The sequence below is a fragment of the Castor canadensis genome, chromosome 1 (genome assembly GCF_047511655.1).
Source record: "Castor canadensis chromosome 1, mCasCan1.hap1v2, whole genome shotgun sequence".
In the NCBI taxonomy this organism is placed as follows: Eukaryota; Metazoa; Chordata; class Mammalia; order Rodentia; family Castoridae; genus Castor; species Castor canadensis.
Window position 1 is genome coordinate 139007902 of NC_133386.1, and position 17460 is coordinate 139025361.

Genomic DNA, 17460 nt, shown 5'->3' on the forward strand with positions numbered 1-17460 from the left:
TCAGGGGCCCCTGAGATGTCTCCTTGTCCCTGCATTCTCAGGTCCCTCAAGACCACTCCCTTTCTTCCTATGGCCTCATTCCTCTATTTCAACCAATTTCTTCCACCAGCTCAGAGCAATAAGTTGGCATATGGGGAAACTGAGGACTGGAGGGCAGTAGAGCCTCCCTAAGGAAAGTTACGGTGATGCAGGGAGGAGCCAGGCCTGGCGCTTGGGTCAGTGCCATGTCCCAGCATCTGTCTGCCTCCCTCCTGATTCTCCCCCACCCCATCCTGTTCCTTCTGAATCCTGCCAAAAGGAGTGAACTTGATGGGGATGCTATTTCCTGTCGGGCTCATGAAAAACAGCTGGACTGTGCAGAGCCACCCCTATCCACACCCCACTCAAGAAGAGGCCCTGATGGGCCGGGAGCCTGATCTGGCTCTGCCTGAGCAGGAGGCAGGTCACTGTGAGGCAGGGGGATGCCATTTGTAACCTTTGGCTGGCCCTCAGCTCCTCCCCATCTGGGCAGGCTCAGTCCAGCTCTAGAAGCCCAGTGGGAACCAGGCCCCCACCTCCCAGGGACCCAGGCGTCCTGCCCCCAGCCCAGCCCAGTCTGGCCTGTGAGCCAGGAGGGTGGCGGCTCCCATTGGTTGGGAGGGCTGGGCAGGCGGTGAGGAATTCAAATGTGGGAGGAATTAGCTACAAAGCCCCCCTCTGCCCCGCCACAAGACAAGAGAGTGCCTGAGATCCTCCAGGGGCTCGAAGGCTGACTATCAGCTGTGTGCCCAGGGGCTGCCACAGGGTGAGGCCTGGGCAGCTGGAACCTCTGCTAGGTGAACCCTACCCAGCCACCCTCCCTTGGCCTTTCTCCCCCTCTTTGCTGTCGTTCTTCCACCCCATTCTCTTTCAGTCTGAGGATGAGCTCCCAAACCCGGGTGGCTCTTTCCTCTTCCTTTCTTGAACACCTCTATCCCTGCTAGCTCCCCACTCCCTGCTTGGGTTGACCCTCTCCCTTTCTCCAGGCCCTGTGTGCTGCAGTCACCACCACGGACCTGGCTGAGACCCAGGCGCTCCTGGGTTGTGGGGCTGGGGTCAGCTGCTTCTCAGGGGACCCAGAGGCCCCCACACCCCTGGCTCTTGCCGAACAGGCCGGGCAGACCTTGCAGATGGAATTCCTTCGGAACAACCAGACTACGGGTGAGCAACCAGTGGGACTGTCCTCCTCGGTGGCTGGGGAGCCCTGTTGACAGGGTCTAACCCTTTTAAGGGGTGCAGGGTGGGGTCTCCAGGGGCTGTGCATTGCTTTGGGAGGCTTGATTTTCAGGCCACTCCTCTAGCTTGGATTACCACTCCTTGAGAGGTACTGGAGCAACAGTATATGACTCAAGGCAGGTTTGGGTTTGTGTGTCAGGTCCCACTCGTGCTTCACAGTCTCCATGACTGTGTCTGTGGGGGCCCCTTCCTGGCTTGCAGCATGGGTCCCTCGGGGTGGCATCTGTGTGCTGGGGTATATGCATCTTGGCGCTGCTCTGAGCTGCTTCCTCACACCAAGGGACCTTGAGGGCTTTGGGTTTGTGCATGCATAGTGGATCTGTGGCTGTGTAGGGTGGTGGTGCGTTTCTCCCTGTGTGTGACTACACAGCAGCTCTGTCCTCTGCTCTGTCTGGGTGTAGCCCAGTCACAGACCTGGGCTGGATCCCATTTGGCTCCCAGTCTTGGAGTGGGTGAGGAGGGGGCTGTCGTGGGGCGGGTGAACAGTGCGGTCGTGGCCCAGGCCTGGCCTTTGGGGCCACATCCTTGGGCTGAGGGTGGAGCTCAGTGGCTGGGGCTCTGGGCTCAGGGCCATTAGTGGGTGGGGTGTGCTGGGCTGGAGAGAGCCCAGGTGTCCAGAGAGGCTCAAGAGACCACCCAGCTGGCTTGGGCTTGGGGGTGGGGAGAGAGGACTCAAGCGCTGACCGCTGGGAACAAGGCTAGAGCCAGGCTACTTTGCTGGACTTCGCGCAGTTTGGGACAGACCTCTCTCCAGGGATTGTTGTTGAGTTGGCCCAAAGCCCCCCAGTTCCAGTGTGCCTGGCCTTGCACCTCCAACAGGGAGCACAGGGTGGGCAGGGCGCTGGGAAGTCTTGCTGGGAGGGGAGGCCTTGGGAATGGAATGGAATTCCCCCAGGTGGGCAGAGGTGGAAGAATGGCTTGTGCAAAACCCAGGAGGGGGTGAGAACCCGAGGGACTGAGGAGCTAGGGCTGGAACTTGAACATGAGCCCCAGTGCCCAGCCCTGTTAGGATTAAGGTGGGGGCAGCCAGCATGAGCAACCATTGTTTCTCCCACTCCAAAGAGGTCCCTCGGCTGGACTCACTGAAACCTCTGGAAAAGCACTACTCAGTTGTCCTGCCAACTGTGAGCCACAGTGGCTTCCTCTACAAGACTGCTTCCGCTGTCAAGCCGCTGCAGGACCGCCGCGCCCGGGAAGGTGGGTATGCTACACCACACCCTGGCCCATGCATTCTGGCATGGCTACAGGGCCAGGAAGCTAGGGCTGACCAGGATGGTGGAACCAGGAGGGTGCTAGGTAGATTCTGGCAGAACCGCCCAGAAGACTTCCTGGATGTGGTCTCTTGTACACAGTAGGTACTTAATAAATGAGCTCATTGGGCTGGGGATGAGACATGGCACTGTAGAACAGTCACTGCCAGAGCCTCCCGGAGACCTTGTCAGGTGTGGCTCCATCTGTCCCATGGATGGTGGACGTTTGAGGGCTGAACTTGAGGCTCCATCCCTCTCTGATCCCTGACTCTGGTACAACCTGAAGTCTTCACCATACTCCCCAAGAGCATGCAGAGTCAGCCACCCTTACCTTGTAGACCCCTCTCACCTCGCTCACTCTGCCCCAGCTCTGTGTCCTCCTCACTACTTCCCAGATGCACCAGATTCCTTCCTACCAGGACCCCCGCATTCATTTGCTGTTCCCTTTGCTCTAAATGCTTTTCTCACATATCTGCATGGTCAGTCACTTCAATCCGGTCTCCAGTTTAATGTCACATCTGCAGAGATGTCATCCCTAACCGCCTTGTCCAAAGCAGTGTCTCCCATCTCTCCCTTAACCCTGCTTTTTCTTCCACCACTCATCTGATGTCTTTTTCATTTAATTTTTTTTTTGGAGACAATGTCAGGCTGGTCTTGAATTTCTGGATTCAAGAGATCCTCCGGTCTTGGCCTCCTGAACAGCCCACCTGGCTCAGTAGTCTTCCAGTGTGTACATCTATACATGTGGCACCATTGTAGCCCCATACCTGGCAAATGCTCTAGGGAACTGAGACAGGGCTGCACCTCTGGAGGGAGCACTCTCTTGGGGACAGGCTCAGAGGGCAAATATCCCTCTGAGACAGGGCCCTCGTAGACAGGGTGAGAGACAGAGCCTGCTGTGGGGAACATTGAGGCTGTTGCTCACAACATCTCTCAGCACCTCCTGTATGAAGCACCCCAGGATGAAGCCCTCCAACTCCAAAAGGAAGTCCTTTGGAACTCTGTGCTGCTCACGATCTCACTGCCCCTGATCTACCTCCCTCTGCCTAATAATGTCATTTATGTAACTGCCTGAGTCATCCTTTTTACCCTGGGTGCCAGGAAGCTCTGAGCCACTGGGAAACTCACTGCTGTGAGTGATACAAGCTTGCATGACCTCGATGCTCAGTTCTCTCTGCCACCTTTCCTGGTCCAGATTCCTGTTTCTGCTTGCTGTGGGACCTTGTGGTCTTCTCAGAGGCAGGGTGGAGAATGATGGGTGCTTTGGCAGAGGAGGGTGGGCACCGAAGCTTCCAGTGGTATTTGTGCTGTGGGTAGAGCACAGAAGCTGGAAGTGGCCAAAGAGGCAGTTGGGGCACACCCAGCGGGGCTTTTAAAGCCAGGTTGAGGGGCACGGACTCTTCTGAGGATAAGGCGTAGCCATGGTTGGGGTTGAGCAGAGGAAGGACAGAGACTGATTTTGACTTGATCCCTCTTGGGTCTTGGAAGAGGCCAGGCTGGAGGAGAGGAGACTAATGAAGAGGTTACTGCAGAGGTCTGGGGAAGAGGATGAGGCATGTGCTGGGCTGGGGCAGTGGGGTGCAGAGAGGTGAATGAACTGGGGTAACTTGTGAGTTAGAATGAGGAGGATGTGGGGAGGGGGCTCCCTCATTGCTGTCCTACTCAACTTATCCCCAGAGTTCAGCCGACGCTGGTGTGTCCTTAGCGACGGGGTGCTGAGCTACTATGAGAATGAGCGGGCAGTGACGCCCAACGGGGAGATTCGGGCCAGCGAGATGGTGTGCCTGGCAGTCCCCCCTCCTGACACCCATGGGTGAGCACCCCGGCCAGAATCACAGACTGTTGGCGCTGTGAGGTCCAACTTCTGACTGGGGACATGGAAACCAGCCCAGAGATAGGCAAGACCTGCCTAGAGTCACAGCAAATTGGGACCATATAAACACTGACCCAGGTTTCTTAAGGCCCCCGCCCAAGGCTTTGCTGCCACCCACCGCTTATGGAGCCAGGGGAAGGGGAAGGGAAAGTGGGCAGAGAATAGTAGTTGGTGGGGGGCAGGGCTGGACAAGGTTGGTGAGCACTGGCCTATGTATTTTCAGCTTTGAACACACCTTTGAGGTGTACACAGAGGGAGAACGGCTGTACCTGTTTGGGCTGGAGAGTGTGGAGCTGGCTCATGAGTGGGTCAAGTGCATTGCCAAGGTGGGCCTGGGTTAGCAAGGCAGGTGTCTGCCAGGCAGGGTGGGACCTCCTGGCTGATCCCATGAAGATTAGCTCCCCCATCTCTGGTAGAGCAGGAGCTGAGAGGAGGGCAGCAGACACAGGGCAGGCCTCTCAGGCCAAGGGCCTAATATAGACTGCAGCCTTTCCCTTGGGGACAGGTCAGGAGATGTCTCAATCCCGCAGCAGAAAAACTGAGGGCCTGGCACAATATTGAATTTGAGTAGCAGTTAGAGCCAGTTTAGGATGGACATCTGCCTCCAGTGGGGTGAGCTCCTTGTCCCTGGAGGTGTGTAAGCAGAGATTGGAGGGAAGAGGCAGGGAGGCTACAGAGAGCTCTACTCTTTAGATCAGAGCCAGGTGTTCTTCCAGCACAGGCCTGTGATTCTTCCTCACTCACTCGCCTGCTAGTGAGTTGTCTCTGCCTCCTGAGGATTAGTGCTTGGAGCCGTGTGGGCCCGGATGAATCAGTCTTGGTTCTGGCTCTTCAGTAGCTCCCTGTGGGTGGAAGAGACAGATGGGGTCCAGACTGCAATAGTGTAGTCAGTGCTACAACAGATGACCAGAATGTTTGATAACTGGGGAGACCAGAGAAGGCACATCCCAGTTGGTGTCTGGGAAGACCACAGGGGAGGGCATCTCTGAGGGGTAGGAAGGAGGGTGGGTCATGATACCAAAGTTTGGTCACTGTGCTGGGTGCTGCCCTGGGGAAGCGAAGAGGAGGCAGGTGGGAAGAGGGCCTTGCCCACAAGCCAAGGAGCTGGGGTATCCTGGGCAGGCAGTGCTATTGGCTCATGCATTCTCTTCCTGCCTTCTCCCCCATCAGGCATTTGTGCCTCCTCTGGCTGAGGACCTGCTGGCTCGGAATTTTGAGCGGCTTGGGCGCCTACCGTACAAAGCTGGCCTGAGCCTCCAGCGGGCCCAGGAGGGCTGGTTTGCCCTGACTGGCTCCGAGCTCCATGTTGTCTTCCCAGAAGGGCCCTGTGATGAGCCTCTGCAGCTCCGGAGACTGCAGGAGCTTTGTGCGTGGACTCAGACCTGGACTCCCAACCTCCAGGGCACCCTATCCTGGCCCCCAGTCCCCCAGCCCCTGCCCTGAAGTCTGAGTTCTATCCTGGCCTAGCTAGAAGAAGCCAGCCTGCTCTCCCATATTCTCTCCTGTCCTCGGGGTGCATCCCAGTAACCTTCTAGGTTGGTGGGTGGATCCCGAGGGTGTGTGCCCAGAGAACCTCAGAAGGGAGCAGGTTGGGGATCATGAACAAGGCCTGGGCTTTACCTTGACTGGCCCCTCCACAGCCATCCAGGGGGACAGCGAGAACCAGGTGCTAGTGCTGGTGGAGCGAAGGAGGTGAGCCATGGCTTCCCTGAGGGGCTCCGAGAAGCCTGGGGCAGTCTGACACACCAAGGGGGAGGTATGACAGGGAGATAGACAGAGATGGAACAGTGACTATCCCTGCTTCAGGACGCTGTACATCCAAGGGGAACGGCGGCTGGACTTCATGGGCTGGCTGGGGGCCATCCAGAAAGCAGCAGCTAGCTTGGGGGACACACTGTCAGAGCAGCAGCTTGGAGACTCGGACATTCCTGTGATTGTGTACCGCTGTGTGGACTACATCACCCAGTGTGGTGAGCCCCCACCCCATGGCCCAGGCTGTGCTCCTGTCAGAGAGACACCCAGCTCCCTGTGCCCAGGTTCCCTCTGTAAGTAGCTGCGTGGCGCTTTCCAGGCCTGACCTCTGAGGGCATCTACCGCAAGTGTGGGCAGACATCAAAGACACAGAGGCTCTTGGAGAGCCTGAGGCAGGACGCACGCTCTGTGCACCTCAAGGAGGGTGAGCAGCACGTGGACGACGTCTCCTCTGCACTCAAACGCTTCCTGCGTGACCTGCCGGATGGGCTCTTCACTCGTGCTCAGCGCCTAGCCTGGCTGGAGGCCTCAGGTGGGCCCTGCAGCCCATGGCCAGCCTTGTCCATTCTATGTCAGGATTTCCCTAGTCCCCGTAGTACTTTTGGACTAGACATGCCCCTGCCAACAGCTCTGGCTCCCCTGCCTCCTCTGCTTTTCAGTCCCCTTGTCACTGTGTACAGAGCCAGGGTCCCTCGGAGGCAGAGAGCTCCTTATCTTTGCGCTTGTCCTGCTTTGACTTGGAGGGTGCAAGGAATGCAATCGCCCAGCATGAGAGGCAGAACTGCTAGGAGGGTGGGGTGGGGAGGTGGTGACACGTTTCTGATCTGCTTCATCTTCCCCCGCCCCCCAGAGATTGAGGATGAGGAGAAGAAGGTCTCCAGATACCGAGAGCTCCTGGTGCATCTGCCCCCTGTCAACCGGGCCACAGTGAAGGCCCTTATCAGCCATCTATACTGGTGAGGGGCCATACTGGTGCTAGGCTTTCGGAGAATGAGGTGGAGAAGACTGTACTCCCAGTCTGCCCGACTGCCCTCCCCTGGGAACCAGCTAGGCTTGTGGACTGAGTCATGACTGTGATCTACCCTAATCATGGTTGCAGGGTGGAAGAGGAGGGGGTTTTTCAGCTTTGGGCCAGGGTTCTCTGGCCAGATATCCTAGCTCCCCAGCCCTACTCCTTGCCAGCATCCGAGACATGTCCCCTTCTTCTCTTAGGTAGGATTCTACTCTGACCAGCATCTTCCTTGGTCTCACTCTCATGGCCAGTCTTGGACCTGTTGGGCATTGGGAAAAAGGGCTGGGAACACTCTGAATTGGACCCCTTGTTCATGGCCTCCCTCCCCTCCTCAGTGTCCAGTGCTTCTCAGACACGAACCAGATGAACACTCACAACCTGGCTATTGTGTTCGGGCCCACGCTCTTCCAGACAGATGGGCAGGACTACAAGGCCGGCCGGGTGGTAGAAGACCTCATTAGCCATTATGTGGTGGTGTTCAGTGTGCGTCCCAGCCAGGGGGCCGGGGAGGGCAGGGTTGAGCCTCTCAGATGGCAGTGACCGTCTGCCTCTTCCCCTTGCCCTTTCAAGGTGGACGAATTGGAGCTAAAGAAGCAACGGGAGGAGGTTACTGCCATTGTGAAGATGCGAGTGGCTGGCACTGCTAGTGGGACCCAGGTGGAGGCTGGGGTCTGGGTGGGACTCAGGTTGGCTGCCTGCACCTACTCCCAGACCTCCAGCCAAGCTCTGTCTTTCTGCAGCATGCAGGTGACTTCATCTGCACTGTGTACCTAGAGGAGAAGAAGGCAGAGACTGAGCAGCATGTCAAGGTGGGAGCTAGGGACCTAGAAGCCAAGAGATCTGTAGAGTGAGGCTGGGCAAGTAGCAGACCCAGATGACTGGGGGAGCAGGGCTTCCATCCCAAGAAGAGGCCACTTTGGGACTGTTACCTGGCTAGTGCCTTCGGAAACCTCAAAGACACCACTCTGCATCCCAGGACTCAGAGGACCCCGAGGGGTGGGTTTGGGTCATGAGTCACACAGCAAGGCTGTGGTAGGGCTCGGGGCCAGGGCAGGCTGAGTTTTCCTTGTCCCCCACAGATTCCAGCATCTATGACAGCAGAGGAGCTTACCCTGGAGATCCTGGACCGCCGCAATGTGAACATCAGGGAGAAGGACTATTGGACTTGCTTTGAGGTCAATGAGAAGGAGGAAGCAGGTGGGCGGCCACTAGGACTCGTCAGGGTGTGGGGTAGCCTGTCTCATCTGGGTTGCAGCCCCAGTCTGTCCTCCCGTCCTCTGCAGTGTGGGGACCAGGGTAGTGAAAAGGGCATTGGATGACATTTGTTTCTCATTGACATTTGTTGTCACACTGATAAAACTGTGGTCTCAGAGGTGATGGTGACAAGGAGCTCTCAGGAGTTGAGGTGATGTCTGTAGTGTGGTTGTTAGGAGGGACAGGGAAGGGGGTAGATGATGCCAGCTGTGACAGTGCTTTCCCAGGTATTAGTGAGAATGGTGTTGCTTGCAGAGGTGACGATGCCGAATTCTACAATGGGACTATGGTGACATCATTCTTGGTGGTGAAGGGGTGATGATCACGCAAGCAGGATGGCATGGTGGGAGTGGGGTGGTGGCGTAGGTAAGGAGGTTTTCATGGTGATATAGATGGCCTGTGGTGGTGAAGGGTGGTCCTGACATCAGCAGAGGTGAAGGGTGATCTTTGGATTGCTGGAAGGTTATGTGCTCTACTGTTACTTGTTGACTGCCAGGCAGTGAGTTGAGGAGCCAGGCGTACTGTCCCTGTCCTCGTGAGGTACTGTCCCTATCCTCATGAGGTTCTGTTTGGTAAGGGATGGAGACAGTAATCTTGCAATCACACTGAGAAATGGACAACCACAGCTGTGTTAACTGTTGTGAAGGAAAGGCACAGTGCCACAAGAGCTTATGGCAGGGTCTCTGGCTTTGGATTCCCTGAGCCAGATGTGGAATAAGAATAAGGGGTATTTGATGGGAAAAGTACTCCCAAGCAATGGTTGTAGCACAGGCAAAGCCCTGGCTGGGACTGGAGGAAGCAGCTACACAGGGCCTGACAGCAGTGCAAGGCCATTGAAGGTTTATTTACGGGGATTTGAAAGGCTGCTGCTTGTTGCTGGGTGGGGAGAAGCAAGGCAAGAAAGTTACAGCACATGCTGAGGCCACTTTGGAGGCCCTGGTATTAGTCCAAGGTGAAGTTGGACAGGGTAGAGCAGTGGAGAGGGACAAATTAGAGATTTGATATGGGGAGGACAGAGGGAGCAGGGAGTGTTTCTGGCTAGAGTGGCCTGGTCAGTGGTAGTGCCATTGTTTTCCCTAATGGTGAACATGGACTTGGTTTTGGTCACACCCAGGTGAGTCAAGTCAGAAGCTTGGTTATGGCAAGGGTGGTCATGATGGTGGTGTGTCATGGCACTAGTGGGCAGTGGGATAAACAAAGATGTGTAGATAATGTATGCCCATGTGCTGGCCCTTGGTGGTATCAGGCCATGTGGTCCCAGTGACATGGTGTGACCTCTCCCCAGAGCGGCCCCTGCACTTTGCGGAGAAGGTGCTGCCCATCCTGCATGGACTAGGCATGGACAGCTACCTGGTGGTGAAGAAGCACCAGTCCATGGAGGCCATGCTGCTGTACCTGGGTAGGTGGTGCTACAGCAGGTACAGGGAGGGTGGTACTTCCATCCAGAGCCAGGATAGTACCAAGAAGCAGCAGCTCAGGTGCAGGATACCAGGTGGGCAGGCTTTCATGGAAACTGGGGCAGGGTGGGGCAGTTTCCTTCATCTGGGGACTTGGCCCCCAGGCATCTGTGGACATGAGTGGGGGGCTTGGCACAGCCCATGCCCACTGCAGTCCTCTTCTAGCCAGCCGTGTGGGTGACACCAAGCATGGCATGATGAAGTTCCGTGAGGACCGCAGCCTCCTGGGTCTGGGACTGCCCTCGGGTGGCTTCCATGATCGCTACTTTATCCTCAACAGCAGCTGCCTGCGGCTCTACAAAGAGGTCCGGGTAAGTGGCCCCATGGATTCTGACCTGAGATGAGCACTTGCACCCTGAATGCTCAGACACCCCTGTACAAGCTTTCCCCTTGTCTGCAAGAGGGAGTGTCCCATCTCAGAGTCCTGGGACTGCACGGTGGTTGGGGAGAGCTGTGGACATCCAGGGACCCTCCTGCTATGGCTGTGGGACCCATTTTACTGTGCTTTGTAACCCCCATAAGCCTTGGTATCTGGATGCCATCACGTCACACACGTGTTCTATTTACTTGTGCCTGTGGTTTGTCACGACACACATAAGATCATGCTACATGGTGACACCCCCCTGCCTGGTCATTTCCAAGATCAAAGCCTTCCCAGCTCACTCTCCATGTCCACCCTGTCCATGAGCTGGGTTCTCCCAGACCAGACTCCTTGGCACCCTCCGTCTTCTGTATATATATGCCGTTCCCTACCCACACTGCACACACTATCTGGCTCTAGACCTGGGACGACACCTTCCATAACCCTGATCCTCTATCAAACAGAGCCAGAGGCCATGGAGCGGGGCCCCTGAGACCGTGAGTAGTTGTGGGTTGGCTGCCAGCTGCCTTGTCTTACACCACCTGGGGGCCAGGCGAGCTGGGTGGGAATATGGGGACACATCAGGGCTCTTGGCTCTCTCCAGACATGGTTTCCTGCCCTCTTGCCAGTGAGCACTGACCCCCACCCTGGAGCCTATAGCCTGGGTTCCAGCCTTCATCCCTAACCCTGCCCCAGAGTCCTCTTCTTAAGACAGGGTTCCATATCAGTACAATACTAAAATTTTCCATAGGACTCAGGAAAGAAGTTATAGAGTCAGTAATGCAGACCCCAAGGTTTGAAGTAGGACTCTGATTCTCATCTCCCGTCACCCTTGGTGCTGCCTTCTGTCCAACCCTAGAGATAGTCCCAGAATTATCAGAATGTCCTTGCCTGATCCTAAAGTGCAGGGGTGGATGAGAGAGGCTGTGGGACTTTCCCCACTGGGATGGGAGTACCTGCTTGGCTGCCCTGGCTCTCTAGCAGATACTTCTGTCTGGAAGAAGGCCCTCACTCAGGTTCAGCTGAGAATTGCCTCAGGTGTTCCTGTGCATTCCAGCTATGTTTAGAGGGCCACAGAGCATAGATGCCCTTCAGAGACAAGCAGCAAAGACATGGTTCCAAGCCCAGTGGTCTAGCCTGAGCTCCCACAGCTGCTCCGCCAGGGTCTTCCTGCTCCTTGCATCTCTTGAGGACATCTGGACAGTCCTGGTAGCTCTGGTGGAGGCATAACAGATGGACCAGGACACTCACCTCCTTTTATTTTCATGTTACTCCTCTGTTAATGCAGCTTGGTCTCCGAGGAGCACCACCCCCACTTCTCTTTGTCTCCCTCTGTGATTGCATCCTCACTTCTGAGCCTGTCTACCCTCCAGTCCATCCACCATGGTTCTGGGATGTTATCTCACCCTCCCTTTAGCATGCTTAGTTAGCCCCATGGAGCAGAGCAAGCCCATCAGTGTGGGCAGAAGGGAGGGAAGGTGATTCAGGCACTGGAAAGGCAGCTGCTGGACATGGAGGGGAGAAAGGTGGAGTGCTAGAAAAGGGGACAGATCTAATGTTTATGGAGCCAGCCTTGGTGCTCAGCCCTTCATGCTTCAAGAAGTATAACCCACACTTCTGTTCTGTGAGGAGGGTATTATCCTCTTCACAGGGGAGAAAACAAGCTTTCAGCAACTTTCCCGAGGCTACTTGGTGGTAGAAAGAGATCGAACTCAGTTTTGTTGGTGTCAGAACGCAGGCTTTGTGTTCCTGGAAGTTTAGGTGCTCAACGATGTGGTGAGGAGGACAGTGGGCACAGGTGGGCGGTGCTTTCTTCACCCCACTGACAACAATGCCTCTGGCCTGGCAGAGCCCAGAACCATAAGTGGCTTGGCCATTGAGGTGTTCATAATCCTGGTGTTTATTGGTTCATGGAACAGCAGGACAAAATACATGCAATTAGAATGATCCCAGGCAAGTCAGACTGTGTGGGCACTCACGCCCATCTTGCGGGTCTCCCATTAGAGGTACTGGGAAAGGGACATTCTTAAAAGAGCTTGGTTTTAGCAGAGGCCCTTGAGCGTCGAGGGTGAACTTCATTCTCTGTTCTTGACCTTGTAGCTTGGAGGTGCCAGAAACATGAGCTGTTTAGTTAGAAGTGAAGTCCTTGTGGGATTTCTTCTCAAAAGGTGATATATTGACTGATGCTTTCCCTCCTCCAGAACCCTGTAGCCTTCCTGCCATCCACACATACACTATGCATACCAGTCCCCAGGAAGTAAGACCTGAGAGTTGTGTTTTCAGATGCTCTGAGAGCCACAGTGTAGTTTGCAGGCCTTGATTCTTGGCCCAATTGGGGCTGTCATTTACTGTCACACTCACAGGTCTGTATCCTCTACCCTGACTCACTTCACTCCTAGTTTTTGTCCCCTCCTTCTCAGCCTGACTTCTTCCAGGCCTGCAGCTGTTTTCCCTGAGCCAGATTCCTTCCATACCTGTAACCCTGTGTTCCTCACATTCTTCTACTACCAGGCCAGAGCCTTGTGTTTCCCCTGCCTGCCATCTCATCTGTGTCACAGCCTGTCTCAAACTCCCATTCCCATTGCTGGTGTCTTCCAGTTTGCAGGTTGACACCTTCAGTTCTCCAGCTTTGTGTTTTCCCATTCACGGACAGGTATCTTCCTCACTGTGTTCTCCCCATACTTTGCTTCTCCTGTACCTGCAGACTCCTTGCTCTTCCCACTGCTTAAATTCCTTTGCCTGCAGCCTGGAATGTTCCAGGACCACTTGGGCACATGACAACTGTCAGGTCAGGTGCTTTCCATAGAGGACCTGGGGCTCCCCCCTTCAGGCCCTAGGTCATTACAGGGTCCCTGAAAAGTCCCTATTCAGGCCCTCATAAACCACACCCGCTGTGGCAGCACACAAGTTTTCTCCAGTCCCATAGGTAGCCCATCCTTTTGTGATGTCGCAGGAAGTCCACCAAATCCCAAAACTACATCCTTTGGTCATCCTGAGACCTCTCTTCTACTGAGGAGCCATGCCTGGGGGTGGCTGGGAGCAATGTGGGGAACAAGGTGGAGATGGCTCAGTCTTGGACCCCCAGTTCTGGTTGTAAGTGGATTTCCCTCCCCTGCCATCCATGCTGGTGGCCTCACCTCCTAGGGTGCCTGGGAAGGAGAGCACTCCAAGCACATGGCCCCCAGAGCAGGAGGAAGGCTTGTTAGCTTGACCTCCAACCAGCTTCTTCCTTGGGGGTCACTGCTCCCATCCCTCTCCCTCTGAGCCCACCTGCTCCTTCCAAGGGCAGACCCATATGCAGAGGCGGGGGCCAGGTGAGTGTGGCAGTGATCTGGTTCCCCTCCCCAGTACATGGGTCTCTTGCTTCCTGTCCTAGACCACTGGGAATGTCTCCCTCTGGCCTACTGAACAGCCATTCAGCTTTAGCTTGAAACATTAGCCTTTGATGGAACCAAAGAGCTAGTGACTACTAATCCTTCTGTTCACACGGTCAACCCTGGAGCCTCTGGGGGGCAGGGGAGGGGTGAGGAGTGCATGACTGATTTGGACAGAGCAGCCCACTGAGGCACTCAGATGGCACCTGCCTGATCCAGCATGATACAAAGGATGATGCCCAGAGTTCTTCGTGCACCATCCAGTTCAGGCTGATGCTAGGAGTCAATTTTCTAGTTTTGCAGGGCAGCAGTGTGGGGCCGGGATTCCCTGCCCTGGTCATCCCTGCTAGGACTGCTGCCTCCGGGACTGAGGGTTGACTGTCTGATACTGCTGCAGGGGACAATAGCCAAGCCTAGGGCTGGGGGTTGGGTCAGGCTGGACTGGAAACAGAGAGGGCTTTGTCAGCAAAGCTTCCTGGAGGAGGAGCCCCATGCTGGAATGCAGAAGTGCTGGGGAGGGGGAAGGGTGGTGCCCAGGTAGGAGAGGTACCCCTGTGCATGCTGGACTTACTAAAGTGTCCTCCTCTCCTCTCCCACCTAGAGTCACCGGCCTGAGAAGGAGTGGCCTGTCAAGAGTCTCAAAGTCTACCTGGGTGTGAAGAAGAAACTTCGACCACCAACCTGGTGAGCTGGGATGGGGAAACAGGCCTGCAGCCAGGACCTGTGGGAGCTTAGAACTAAAGGGGAGGCATAGCCAGGGTTTTGAACTTAATAGGCTTCGTTGTGGCGTTTCAGGAGGTGTAGTCCCTTAACCATCAGAATTACTTAGACGTATCTTAGGAATAAATTCTCAGGTGCTGCGTGGGCCTCCTGAGTCTTGGGTTCTGGGAGTGGGGCCTAGGACTTGTTGATTAAGCTGTCCAGGGAGCTCTGGCACTCACATATGTCTGAGAATCGCTGGCCTGGTTTAAAATCCTGTCTATCTCCAAGGACTTTCTATGCTTCAGTTCCCTATCTGTAGACTGGGACAATAGGACACCTCTTTCCAAGGGTGATGGAAAAGTGACATATGCCCTCTTGCCCTTATGCATTGCCATCACCAGTTTGGTTTTGTGAGTTGCTTTTCATCTACTGGCTGTGACTGACTGTCTCTGGGTCTAGGGCAGGCCTGGGATGGGAATCAGTAGTTTTTTGTTTTGTTTGCAGTGCTAGGGATCAAACCCAAGGCTTGGCATGCTAGGCAAGGGCTCTACCACTGAGCTACAGCTACAGCCTAGACCTGGAGTGGGGGTAGGGGAGCTAAGGACAGGAGATGGGGTGCTGAGAGAGGAACAGGCAGTGACCAAGGTGTACTCCACTATGAGAAGACCCTGGTTCTGCCCAGCTGTGGCCTAGGCATCTGGGCTCTGTCCTGGAAACCTCCACAGGTTAAGTGACCCACTCCTTCCACCCCTCCTCTACAGCTGGGGTTTTACAGTGGTGCATGAGACAGAGAAACATGAGAAGCAGCAGTGGTGAGTGAGCATCCCATCCCGAGACCCAGGCTGAGGAGGGACAGTAACCTAGATTGGCTCTCCCCTCCTTGTCTAGTTCTGTGCCCTTTTGGGAGACCCTGGGTTGGGGAGATGGGCAGAGTGTCGCCCCTCAGCCAGGCTCTTTACAGTGTCCAGACCTATGTCTTCCCTGCAGGTACCTTTGCTGTGACACCCAGATGGAGCTCCGGGAGTGGTTCGCCACCTTCCTCTTTGTGCAGGTACCACGCTCAGGGTCTGGAGATAGGCAGAGTCCTGGGAGGCTCCGCTGGAGAATGGGGATGTTTGCTTCTTCACTATTCAGGCTGTGTGCTGCTTCAAGGAGATTTCCAGTTGCTTCCAATTCATTTGCCTGTGCTTTCAATAAGCCTTTTTTAGTTCCCACTGTAGTCCATCCCAAGGCCAGGAATGCTAGACCCAGAAAGCACTCACATCCCTGACCTTGGGGTACACCCATTTAGAAAGGAAAACAGATTTAGATGGGTCCTCTTCTATTCTAACACAATCAGTGCTGTGGTGACAGAGGGAAGCCCAGCGACCCTAACCTGGTAGGTATGGGTGGGAAGGGGACCACAGTGGAAGAGGGTATCACAGGCGCTGGGGAGAGTTCACCAGGAGGGGTGTGGCTTCTAGACAGAGGAATGTGAAAGAGAAGTGCAGGCCATCAGTGGGTGCACAGGGAGAAACCAGGAGGACCAGAGGTCAGGCACAGAATCTAAAAGCTATGCCGAGGATGTTGAACTTGATCAACCAGGTAGTGGGAAGAGTTTCAAGCAAGAAAGAGAGAGAGGCGTGTGGGATTGAGCTTGAAAAGGGCTCCAGGGAGCAGGGATTGAAGGGCAGAGCCCAGCTGAGGAAGCTGATGAGCGGGCTGCTGCAGTGGCCCAGGCGGAAGCAAGGTGGTGACAGCCCCAGAGCCAGAGCAGGGCAGGGGCTTAATACAGAAGAGTTTGAACAAAGATGTTTGCAAAGAGCCCAGAATTATCTAGGGAGAAGAGAGACAAAACTACAGGGCCCTGAGCTTCCTGGTAGCCAAGGCCTAAATGGAAACAGGATGGATTCTATAGTTCTTTGGTTCCTGGTGAGAGGAGGCACAGATGAGTTCCTCTTGGAGAATTGTTTTCTCAGAGCTGCATTCTTGGAGAGGTTTGTGGATTCGGAGATGGGAGCTGTTGAGTAACATAATTGGCTGGGTTCCACAAGGGATGCAGTCATCTTCTGCTAACAGCTGCTTCTCATATCGGCTGGGATCAAAGCTGAGGGTTACACCTCAGATCATAGCTAGAGGCTTTTCTGGGAAGGGTGGGTGGATTGGAGCTGAGGTGTGGCCCAGGCTCTAGCACCCTCCTCCCTTGCTCCCCAGCATGATGGCCTGGTGTGGCCTTCAGAGCCCTCGCGTGTGTCCCGGGCAGTGCCTGAAGTCCGGCTAGGCAGTGTGTCATTGATCCCCCTGCGTGGCAGTGAAAATGAAATGCGCCGGAGCGTGGCAGCCTTCACTGCGGACCCCCTTTCTGTGAGTGGCTTTCCGTCCCTGTGGGCAGGGCAGGACCTGACCTGCCTTCACCCCACTATTCCTGAGTGCCCTCCAGCCCCTCCCTCTCTCCTCAGTAGGTTCATAGAAAAAGAGCCTCCTCTGCCTGGCCCTGGGGACCCCAGTTGCTGAAACTTCTGCAGCCACTCCATTGCTGGCTGGCCCCTCTGACTGTCACCAAGTACTTACAGAATCTGGGCTTCTGTACTCCCTACAGCTCCTCCGCCATGTCTGAGCACAGGAGTCAGCCTGGCTCTGGGACACTGCCACTGCCACTGGGAAGCCTTCCTGCTCAGACACCCTCGTGCCCTGTGTGCCCGGCATGAGCCAGCAGGGGTGCATGAGGAAGCTGTACCTCACATCCTACATCCGACTGCAGCATGGGGCTCTCTGGCTGTGGTGGGAGGCAGCAGGGTCTGCCCTGGGTGGGGACCCTCCTGGCTTTTCAGGTGTGTAGCCCTCCTGGCCTGACTTGCTCACCCAGGGTCACCCATCCTGAGTTTGTGGGGTTGGAGAGATGGGCAGAAATCAGGAGCTCTGGAGGACATCATCAAGGAGAGGCCCTGGGGCCCTGCTGGAATGGAGCCCAGCCCCTTGCCCAAAACTCCAGGTTAGCCAAGAGTGGGTGTTCTGAACAAACATTGAGCCAGGTGGTGAGGGAGCTCTGGGGAAACTTCTACAGGGCTGAGAGCTGGACTTTGGGGACTTCAGCCCCCTTCCAGTCTGTACTGGCTGGGAGGACCCAGGCTGCCGATGTCCCTTCCCCACTTTGGGGGCTTTTTGATAATATAAATATATCTGTATATTTTA

At 55.5% G+C, this 17460-nt stretch overlaps 1 protein-coding gene across 9 annotated transcripts in view; it reads left to right on the plus strand.

Annotated features, from left to right (window-relative positions):
* Positions 1-17460, plus strand: part of Arap1 (ArfGAP with RhoGAP domain, ankyrin repeat and PH domain 1) — a 59773-nt gene extending 42313 nt beyond the window's left edge. For 5 of the 9 annotated variants that reach the window (XM_020163906.2, XM_020163901.2, XM_020163904.2 and 2 more), the window contains 21 exons: positions 1005-1179; positions 2317-2451; positions 4182-4317; positions 4601-4703; positions 5548-5743; positions 6018-6069; positions 6184-6347; positions 6449-6661; positions 6980-7085; positions 7477-7624; positions 7712-7798; positions 7882-7950; positions 8221-8338; positions 9681-9794; positions 10018-10163; positions 10678-10710; positions 14189-14271; positions 15051-15101; positions 15277-15340; positions 16483-16632; positions 16868-17460. In XM_020163906.2, the coding sequence (XP_020019495.1) occupies positions 1005-1179; positions 2317-2451; positions 4182-4317; positions 4601-4703; positions 5548-5743; positions 6018-6069; positions 6184-6347; positions 6449-6661; positions 6980-7085; positions 7477-7624; positions 7712-7798; positions 7882-7950; positions 8221-8338; positions 9681-9794; positions 10018-10163; positions 10678-10710; positions 14189-14271; positions 15051-15101; positions 15277-15340; positions 16483-16632; positions 16868-16885 (2361 nt within the window). In that variant the 3' untranslated portion in view covers positions 16886-17460. Of the gene's footprint in view, positions 1-24; positions 816-1004; positions 1180-2316; positions 2452-4181; positions 4318-4600; positions 4704-5547; positions 5744-6017; positions 6070-6183; positions 6348-6448; positions 6662-6979; positions 7086-7476; positions 7625-7711; positions 7799-7881; positions 7951-8220; positions 8339-9680; positions 9795-10017; positions 10164-10677; positions 10711-12313; positions 12382-14188; positions 14272-15050; positions 15102-15276; positions 15341-16482; positions 16633-16867 lie in introns of those variants that run through there. The other 4 variants (XM_074083783.1, XM_074083793.1, XR_012450878.1 and 1 more) reach the window with 4 other exon arrangements.